This window comes from Aptenodytes forsteri, unplaced genomic scaffold (assembly GCF_000699145.1).
Source record: "Aptenodytes forsteri isolate BGI_AS27 unplaced genomic scaffold, ASM69914v1 Scaffold57, whole genome shotgun sequence".
Lineage (NCBI taxonomy): Eukaryota > Metazoa > Chordata > Aves > Sphenisciformes > Spheniscidae > Aptenodytes > Aptenodytes forsteri.
In genome coordinates this window covers 4,006,156-4,016,761 of record NW_008796220.1, presented here as the reverse complement: position 1 = coordinate 4,016,761, position 10,606 = coordinate 4,006,156, and the positions used below count along the sequence as shown (strand labels likewise).

The following is a 10,606-nucleotide window of genomic DNA, read 5'->3' as shown; positions in this document are numbered from 1 at the left end:
GACAACCCACCACAAGATCCAAACAGATTTCCATTCTGCTTTCATGAAAACTTCTCAGTAATGTTGAGTTGGGTCCAGATGCAGATGAAGGTAGGCAAGCATGCTATTCTTTTAGCAGTGACCTAATGAGCTGAATACTTGGGAGTGAGAGTTATCAAAAGCTGGGCTTGAGGAAGTGGCAATGGCCATGGGGAGAAAAGGGAAGTCCTGGAAGAGGATGTTGGAAAGTCAAGCACTGGTGCTTCTGGCTAGGGAAGGCTGGACAGAGAGACGTCAGACACAAAAGCTGGGAAGTAAGCATTGCCATCAGCAAAGATAAACAAAAAGAACGAAACATAGGAAGAAAAAAGACGATATAACTAAGGGAAGCACTTTGTTGCTTGGGCCAAAATAATCTTTGGAGGGTCTATGGGTTTAGTCTCTTAAAACTAACAGGGAAGCTTAGTTCAAATTCTTAAAATACAGAAATGACAGCATACAGTTTCTTTAGTGAAGTAATATATTTTATCTGTCATGGATGACTGTTTGCACTTGTAGTGAAGAGGTTGAGGGCACTTCAAGGATGGACTGGGACTTCAGATGTAATCAAAGGGGTGAGATCTGCAAGAAAAGACAGTTGAAATAATGAATTTAAAACGCATGGAGTATATAGTACAGTTCTATCGTATGTGTTGAGCTGACTTTCAGGCTGATTCCAGGGGCAAGAAATGAAGCAACAATAATTCATCCAAATAGCTGTAGAGGCTGCAGCAGTACGCAGCGAAGGAGGTGGGAGGGGAAACTGGAAGGGCAGAGAGCTGCAGGCATGCCTGGAGCTCCAGTCTGTGTCTTTCTCAAGCCCATCAGGGGATCCTGGGATTACTAAGATGGAGGGAGACTGGGGGGAGAGAGTAGAGAGCTTGGGTCAGAGGTGATCTGAAACAGGGTTGGGAAGTGAGGAGGGAGGGTGGAAAGGTTTGTGGAGAAGTGGGAGGCATGGGGCAGACCCTCACTGGTTATACAGAGACAACCTCCAACTTTCATCAGAGGGCAATGCAACACTGCCCCTGAGTTTTTAGGCACCCTGGTATCAAAATGAATATTAAAATGGAGACGGGAACCTTATAAATGTGACCATATTAGATTTAATGTCTAGAAATGAAACTGAACCAGTCTACAACTGGAGACTAAATGCAGTCTCCTAACACGTCTTTCAGTTTCTTGACTACAATTTCACCTGGCAACTGCAAATGCTTTTGGGACCCCTGGCACCCATGTCACACAGCGGGACTGAATTTCCCCCAGTGAATTAATCCCGGTACAAAGCGCTGTCAGGGAAAGCACAAAGAGTCCCCAGCTGCTTTTCTTATTGCTAAAGGGAACTTGGAAGCATTGCCGAATGCCCTACATAACCTGCAGAAAAGCTGGGCCATTCTGTATGCCAGAAACGTAGGCTGCTTTTTGCATTTTATTAGGCAGCCCACGTTCCTGGTTAAGCATTCATGGGAAACAGCTTTCCCACCTTGCAAGAGTTCTTGCCATTTCAAAAGTTTCTCAATTCTCTGCTGGAATGAAAACAAGAACTTCGCTTTTTTTTTTTTTTTTTTTTTTTGTGAAGAGCAAGGGAGAAATCCTCCTGCCAGGAGAGTTCACAGTGGTGATTACAGCCCTCGGTCGTGCGGAGTGAGTCTGGATTATCACAGCGTACTCTCAACTGTCCTCTCCTATCTGCGACAAGTGCTCTGACCCCTGTACTAGAGTCAGGTCTGGTTTAATGATTATTTCCTTATACAAAGTGTTTCCACTTTTTTTGTGAAGAGCAAGGGAGAAATCCTCCTGCCAGGAGAGTTCACAGTGGTGATTACAGCCCTCGGTCGTGCGGAGTGAGTCTGGATTATCACAGCGTACTCTCAACTGTCCTCTCCTATCTGCGACAAGTGCTCTGACCCCTGTACTAGAGTCAGGTCTGGTTTAATGATTATTTCCTTATATAAAGTGTTTCCACTTTCCAGGCACTGACATTGTCCGAAGGAAACTCACTTCAGAAGGGTAATAGGCTTCATCTCACCCACCATTCGTCATCAGTGATGGATCACTTTGCAGCCAGTGGAGATCAGCATATCAGAAGAGCAGTTTCATCACAACTATAATGGAATGGGATCAACTGCTCCCCAGAGGTACCCGTTGGTCTCAAATGACCCACCAGGGAGTCTAGAAAGTTCATTTTTGGACACAACGTGAGATAAGATGAACACAGCCATCTGAGGTGTGGCTGCACAGAGGATGGGCATGCACAGTCCTTTTGGCCTGCTCAGAGGGGTGCCTGCCAGGCTGCCATCTAAACCAGAAAGCTCTTTTCCTCCTTCTTCCCCTTCCCTATTGCCTTTGGCAGAGCAGAGCGGCTGCACACAGTCCTGACAAAAATTGCAACCTCAGGAGAGAAGCTTTGGACCAAAAAAGCCTTCTGCCAGTTTTTCAAGGTCCGAAAAGAACCCCTTCATTTTCAAACCATGATTTTCTTGTCGGAAGTGATACAGGGGTGGTGGCATATAGGAACACCATTAAGTAGGCTGATCTTCAAGACATGGAAGTATAATCTGTCTTGAAAAACTGATTTTCAGGGACCAGAGAACCAAGGTGATCCACAGGGTTTCATATTGGGTATTCAAAAATCCAGGCACCTGAAATCACTAGGCATTTAAAAACCTTGCTCCTGAAATAGATGACTCTCTAGATGTTTGCTAATCACCCTCATCTTTTGTGCTTTCCTTACAAACAGAAAAGATGTACCTGCTCTGTTCCAGTGGGGATTCTGATAATATAATACTCTACCTTCAAAATCAGCAAAGATGAAAAGACTGTCATTTTTAAGGAATTTTTTCCAGTGCAGCTGCCTGTGGGTCAGGAATGTATTCCAGCCAACACCTGGGCTCATGTAGCAGTTGCAGAAAGAAGAAAAACTTCCAGTGATAAATGGTTTGTCCCACTGCAGGGTGTCATTTCTGCCTGTTGTGCAAAAATATAGAAGTAATTAAAGCTGATCTCCAGTCAGCCCAGTGGTGTTATGTGCAGAGAAAGTCTTGCTCAGTCTCTTGACTTTCAACACTTTTCTCCAGCTCCAGCAAACCTCTGCATTTCTATTTTTCTCCCTGGTGCACTCTGACTTACCATATACTAGCTGGTTTGGGTCTGTAGTAAAGCTACGGCTGAGGGACATCCTGTGGATTACATCAGGGTCTTGATCCAAAACCGACAAGACAACTTGTCTGTGTCCAGCCGGCCATTCAAGAAGACCATCGTTTGGACTGCTGCAGAGGTGGAAAGTAATCCCCATGTAATTCATGTAGGGTGACGAATTTCTTCCGTGAGGATACAGCTGTAAAGCAAAGGCATAGCCTTCCGAGCTGTAAAATACAGGGCTTATGATATAATCGCCTTTTGAAGTACTGTTAAAAAGGGATGTGAAGTTTCTGATGTGCCAGATGTTGGTGGGGCAGTTTGTCTCTGTCATGCTGGTGTCATCGACGGCAATCCCCCCGGCAGACTTGGCTGGATCTCCTCTGATGCCCTGAAACCCGTACCGGAATTTGGTTTGGACGCTGAAGGGAATGCTGGCCAATTTCCAGTGATACTCTCCATCAGCTGAGGAGGGAAATAAATATATGTGAGAATGGAAAGTCCAGGATACAATCCCAAATCAAGCTGCGTCTTCCTCAAGCGTCCTGTGACCTGTTTGTTTGGATGGTGATTGCCTGATGCTCTGCACCCTAGTTAATCTAGCAACAGTCTTAAGGAAACTGCCTCTGCGCCAAATTCTGTTCTCATGGGCACTAACTCTGGAGTTACTCAACTGAAGCAAATGAAGGTTAGATTTACACTGGACACTTGAGCAAACTTTCATACAATAAACCATGCCAGTGTTGTCTCACATCAAAGTTTGTCAGCACTTCAGATATGAAAAGACACTTTCACTTACCTGTAATAGTGTGCAGCTTTTCCATCCGTCTAACATTGCCAGTTCCATCATCTTTCTTAACCCAGATAACTAGCTTATCCTGTGGACTTCCATTTAACCTGTAGAAAAACTGAAGGCATTTTTCCTTCCTCCTTGGATAAAGGATGCGAGATTCCAGAAGAGCTGACTGACCAGCATGTCCAGTTTTTGTATCTAAGTGCATGAAATATCCTCTATCTGGGAAGCACAAAACAGTGATGTGATAAAAGTTTTTGATCCATTCAGTAACGAAATGCCAGTACTAAGTAAACTTTAGTGTAGTTTCCACTTGCCTGAGTTAGAAAGTTATTTTCAAAGTAAAAAAAAAAAATTCAATAGAAAAGAATTCTCCCTACAGTGTAATCAATATTAAAATGAAAAAGAATTCTCCCTACATTGTAAAACAATATTAAAATAAAATGCATTGAAATATGGTTTGCAAAATAGCGTTCAGTTGATTAGATAAGGTACACGTTGGGTTGCATTCTTCAGAAATTAAGTACGAACCGTACATGTGCCAATCCTGTAAACATGTGCAAATGTAAGTGGATGCACTTGGGCAGGGATTTTTTTGCAGACAAACTAGGAAAGTATTGGAAGGGTCCTGTTAGGTCAAGGCCTTCAGCCTTCTGCTTTGCCTAGAAACCGTGCCCTGTAAGCCTTTTATCAATAGATCAGACTTCCCTATAAGAGTAGCTGAAGACGTTTTTGCGTTACTTCTGCTATGGGAAAAAAATTTATTAACTTGCAGCCCAATTATTTTGTATCAACTCATGCCCTCTCATGCTAATGTGTTTGAAATAACTATTTCCTTTCTTTCATAGTCGGTCTGCAATTCTGTCTGTAGGCTGGAGTGATACCTCCTCTGAGTCTTCGATCTTCCTGGTTACAAAGGCTGACCACTTGCACCCTCATCATCCGCATCAGCCCCATTCTGTATATTCCTCAAGCGTCCTGTGACCTGTTTGTTTGGATGGTGATTGCCTGATGCTCTGCACCCTAGTTAATCTAGCAACAGTCTTAAGGAAACTGCCTCTGCGCCAAATTCTGTTCTCATGGGCACTAACTCTGGAGTTGCAATTTTAAATCAGCTTCTTAAAGCTGATTTTAAATCAGCTTCTTGAAGACGACTGAGCAAGTGCATCAGCTTTACCTAATAGCCTCCACACATCCCCTCTCTATAGGAAGCGTCTCTCCTGACAGCAAGGACGTTTTCAAGCTGCATCACACTGGGGTTTTGAAATACCCTGTGGCTGCATCTATGGGTTTGCACTTTTCTGTTTGTCTGGGAGCCGACTGATGCAAATAGCAGAGACCGTGTAGAGAATGACGACTCTGAATTGCCCCCTGATGCCACTCGGAGCTCCACTGCTGCTTCCAGCCGCATGCCTGCGCTTGGATGTGCTCCCATAGGCGTTGCTGGCCTTCTGCAGTAAGTTCCCCTACAAATACCCAGTAAAGCTGCTTATTTTCCAAAAACTGACCCGTTTGCTCTCAGGAAACTTATGAAGGCTGACTGCTTAGGTTTTAAACATTTTTCTTCCCCCTCCTTGAAGAAGAGCAGTTAATTGTTTGTCACTGGCCATGAGAGGCAGGAAGCTGCTGTCAGCGCCCCAGCCACATGCTCTGTCACACATCCAGAGCCTTTACAGTGTCAGCAAACCACACACCCTGCAAACCGCAAGCAAACAGCCCGTCAAACAACAGCCAGACTTGTTCCTCTAGAAATAAGAAATTTCTCTTTCCTTGCCAATGATGGGACCTAAACAACCCTCCTATTCGTTTTGCTCCCCTCTCGGTGGGTCTTCCAAGTCCCGCAAGCCGCAAGCAAACAGCCCGTCAAACAACAGCCAGACTTGTTCCTCTAGAAATTTCTCTTTCCTTGCCCAACAATGGGACCTAAACAACCCTCCTATTTGTTTTGCTCCCCTCTCGGCTGGCTTTTGCATTGTGCCTTTTACCGGACATACATCTGCCCTCTCGAACCCCACATGTTGATGAGAAAAGGAGCATCCCCTCACCCTGCCTGCTACGCGCCTGCTCTCCTCCTCACTGCCTGCAAATTTGGTATAACCGCAGGATCTCCAAACTGTAACCAAACGCAGCGTTAGGCAGCAAACACGATCTGTTACTGCCAAAAGCCATGTCTTACTCTCTCCTCCCTGGGAACAAGTTCCACAGAAATGGCTTTCTTTTCTTTTACTTTTCTATTCAGTACTTTTTTCCTCTCCTGCACTGTGAGACACTTTTGCGACTAACCACCACTTGCGTTTTGGGAAGAAAATGTGCCTAACCGTGACCACTTGTACACAGACCAGCTGCATTTCTTTTGACTTTCAAAAGAAACTTTTTTGCTAGAGGATTTTTGGACTGTTTACGTGATACTCCTCTGCAGTATTTAATTTTCTCCCCATTGCCTTTGAAAACAACAGACCCTACTCGATTCCTGTGTCCTGGCAGCAATCGAAATGCTGCAGAACCCAATATGCTCATATATGTTCAATGTATGTTTAAATTGGTGCTGTCGGAGCCAAACCCTTGATCAAAAGGACGCCATGCAACACGCTCCTTGGAAGAGGGGAAATCACTGCCGGTTTGCTTCTCAGATAATCCTTCAGCCTCCCTGTGTGGCTCGAACAAACTTTGAATTAGCAGCAACTACACCCTCCTGGTGTGGCTCTGCATCACACAGCACCCCCTCCCTCGAAGAAGTCTTCTGAGGATGGTTTCCTCCTGCTCTGTGACACATCACTGAAGCTCAGCTTCCTATTTTGATGATCCTGGACCGGATTCAATGTCAGAACTTGTCTGCGAACAAGATTTGTGTATTGTAATATTTGCTTATGTGTGGTACTTCTGTGGGGATGCCTCAAGTGAACTCCTGTACAAAGGGAAAGTGTCTTTCAGCTTCAGCTTTAAAAAAAAACCTAGAAAATGACTCAAAATACTGTAACATATGCATAAAAGGAGGAGAGTCTCACCTGACTCAATTCTATGGAGTTTCATCAAAGTCAGTTGTGGCAATCTGGTGGAGCTTCCTTCATTTTAGTGGAGCTACCACCAATTTACAGCAGCTAAGTCTCAAACTGTCATTTCTTCATGAGATATTACAATGTAGGGAGGACATTAAAGAAGGGTTAAACATTTCAAATTAAAATTATTGGCCTTTCTATCTGAAAATTCAAGAGTCGTGTTTAGCATCAGGTATACAGTGATTAACATTAATAGTAGGATATTTCTAATGACTTATTTATCTGTGTATAACTTCATTCTCACATCTTGGAAAAGCAGGGGTAAAGTCTAATGACCATCTAAAACTAAATCCGTTACCTGCACAGTTTCCCACCAAAGTATGGTCTTCATCTCCTGGTTTGCCCAATGCGTGGTCCCAGGCAGCACCGTCTTGTCCACTTTGCACCATCCCACAGATATTGATGTATTCAAAGGAGCACTGATCCAAGATGGTGAGGCTTGAAGCTGACAGCAATAGAGTAACATATTTTTTACCATGTCCATTAATATCAAATAAGACTCTCGCTGTTAACCCCATTCCGGAGTGTTTACATACAGCACTTAACATCAGGAACTATGTTCTTAATACAACTGAGACTACACAGCCTTTCACATCTACGTCTCTGTTACCACACATAAATGATGTTTCCTCTTGAAAGAAACATCTCTTTCTCCCATTCTTGGCTGAATATTTCCTTGCAGGAACCAGCTTGGCCCCTGTGTGCTAGTTTTCCCTTTCAGACATCCATCATTTTCTCTAAGCCTGCCTGGGACAGGCTCTGTGGCCCATTTCTCTCTTCAGGCTGTAAATCAGAGGTAGTTCTGCTGAAGCTAGTGGAAATATTCAGGTGTATGTTAACACAGTATGTCAGTACTGTACAGCATGTTGAGTATTTACTTTCATAGCTTTGCCAGTGGAGCTGGAAAGCAGGATTAACCCCATTTGTGCTCCTGACCCCAATTGTCTTATCAAACATCACATAGGCAGAAAAAAGAACTTGAAATACTCTTGATTTTGGAGACCCCAATTCCAGACTACTCTTACCTGAAGATTTTATCATCATCAAGAGCATGATGATCATCATCCATGAAGGAAACGGGTACTATTACAAGTAATCTTAGGGGAAAGTCCATGTGAATGAAAGGTGTTAGACCCTTGATTCACTTCAGTGGTATTCTATAAGGAAATGGGGATCTGGCCACCATGGAGCTTGCTGCTGCATAAGAACTATAGTTTCTTTTGGCATTGCATGAGGATCCCAAGGGTGAAGTGTTCCTGCTCCTCTCATGTGACTCCATCCATGTTATCATGAAGTTTGAGTAAGGATTTTCAAATAAATGTGTGAGAAGAAGAACTTACTGCAGTTGTACATGCGATTCAGCCTCACCAAGTCAATCCTGCTGAAATCCAACCTCTGCCCAATGATCTCGTTAAATTCGGGAATTTTTGTTGTAATGGAAGGAACGTTGCTATTGATGTTGAAAGAATATGGTCCATAGTGCAGGACTGACTCATAATCATATGGGGTATTGAGGTCATCAAGGAAACTGTCATCGTGTTTGTCAAAGGCATATGCAAAACCTAGACAAAAAATACACAAGTGATTAGGCAAGACCAGAAATAAAACTTAGCACATAACATCTCTTCAAAATGCTTTACCTGTGAATAAACAACGGTCCAGTTGTCAACATGTAGGCAGCCATTCTCAACGAGAGACATTTTGGCATTGCAAAAAAAGGGACATGCATCTACAGGCGATTCTCAATCATTTCAGACCTGCATCATACCTTCAATAATTTCATCCCACCATATCTGAACATAGTCATCACGGTCCGTCCTGGATTGCTCATGGTAAAATCCCAGGGCATGCAGGAGCTCATGTTCCACTATGGCTTTATAGTCACACCTCTCTCCTATAGACACTGTCTGGCCACTCTGAAGGTCCCCCACATAAGACCAGCACCTGTAAGGCAAAGACTCAGATATTGCACCCATTTTGCATAATACTTTCTATGATTTGTATCTACATATTAACTCAACCACAAGATCAAGGTAAAAGTAATACAATAATATTTTTTAGAATTTCCCACCTTGCCAAGACTGTAGATTTACAATGCCAGCATACAAGAGCAACGTGTGTGTGCCTTCAGCATCCTGCCACAGCCTGGCACTGAGTCCCTGTCCCAGGTGTGATTTTGCCTTCCCTGGAGAGCAGTGCATGCATGTTCTTCAGCTGGCTGCAGTTCTTGTAAAGGAGGTGGTGATGGCAAATGCTATTGCTCTTCAACTCTGGGTAGCCCCAGCTCAACCAATATATGAAGGGGAGTAGAAGAAGATGAGCAGCACAGGAAAGTACAGCAGGTGCCTTATAACCTCATACACTGCATTGGCTGTCATTTATGTGTACGTTTACCAAAGTACCTAAATAAATGGCCCAATTTTCAAAGGTACTGAGCAGCCCCCAGCGAACTCAGGTTGCATTGGCTTCCCTGTTTTGGTTCCTAAATACCGATTTAAATCCTAACTTTTCATGTCCAATCAGAAATAATGCATCACTGTGTGTTTAAAAAAAAAGAAAAAAGCTGCCCAAAAATGCTGTGCACCAGTTTCCCCACACCCAAGGGCAGATCTACACTCGATTCCTAGGCACAGACACTAGCTGGTGTCACCAGCTTCCTGACGGTCCTTCCCAGCAAGCGGGGAGGTCCCCTGACCTAACTTTAGACAGTCATGTTGTTGGCATCTGCTGCTGAGTTAGCTTCCCTGGCACCTTTACAGTCCCTGGACAGTAACAGGCATTTGGGATGTGAGTCACCAGACCTATTTTAGACTTCTATTTTAGGTGAGATGGCTTGCGGCCTGGAAGAGTCACCACCTCCCCACTGACTGCAAAGGCAAGCTGCGGTGACCTGCACAGCAGTAGAGGTTGTTGGCTTCAACATTTGGTCAGGTGGTGGTTTCACCCCTGCATCTGAAAGGAAGGAGGAAGCTACGTGCTAATGCCAACACACTAGTGACCCTTTCCTTAACCAACACCAGGAGGAAGTTATTTGCTTGTTTTCCCTGAAAGAGTGCCAAGAAAGGGATTGATTTCAGTAGCTAGGATGCAAATGGAAATAAAATAGTTTTCTTATATTAAGAGAACATCAAATGCAGATAATAATACCTTTGGTTAGTCTGTTTGCATTGGTTTGCTCTCCAGTGTAATACAAACAAGCTCTGGGACAGAAATGTGGCTCAGGTATTTATGTCCTTTGTACAAGCAAGAATGAAAATGAATGTCTTCTGAGTTGGAAAAACTATCATATCAAACAAGGTAGTACAAACCAGATTGTTAATACAAAATTACCCGTCCAGCTTCTCAAATTTCAGGTAAGACTGTTCCCCTTCATAGGGCTTGAAATCAACACACGACTTCAGCCTGAACATGTCAAACGCCTGCAGGATAACGCCTTTAGCATTCAAATCTGAAACACACAGCAGAGGATAACAATAGCAGTTGTTCTGCTTTTATAATATTATAAATATAGAATCATAGAATAGTTTGGGTTGGAAGGGACCTCTAAAGGTCATCTAGTCCAACCCCCCTCCCGTGGGCAGGGACATCTGCAACTAGAGCA

The 10,606-nt window shown here is 43.8% G+C and overlaps 1 protein-coding gene across 1 annotated transcript in view; it reads right to left on the bottom strand.

Moving 5' to 3' along the window:
• Positions 1–556: 556 nt before the first annotated feature.
• The window catches only part of LOC103906919 (meprin A subunit alpha-like), a 13,866-nt gene continuing 3,816 nt past the window's right edge, over positions 557–10,606 (bottom strand). Inside the window, exons 6-13 of the mRNA XM_019474567.1 lie at positions 10,336–10,453; positions 8,774–8,949; positions 8,346–8,567; positions 7,304–7,450; positions 3,956–4,171; positions 3,148–3,621; positions 2,812–2,985; positions 557–600 (exon numbers count right to left, since the gene is read on the bottom strand). Coding sequence (XP_019330112.1) covers positions 557–600; positions 2,812–2,985; positions 3,148–3,621; positions 3,956–4,171; positions 7,304–7,450; positions 8,346–8,567; positions 8,774–8,949; positions 10,336–10,453 — 1,571 coding nt within the window. The remainder of the gene's footprint in view (positions 601–2,811; positions 2,986–3,147; positions 3,622–3,955; positions 4,172–7,303; positions 7,451–8,345; positions 8,568–8,773; positions 8,950–10,335; positions 10,454–10,606) is intronic.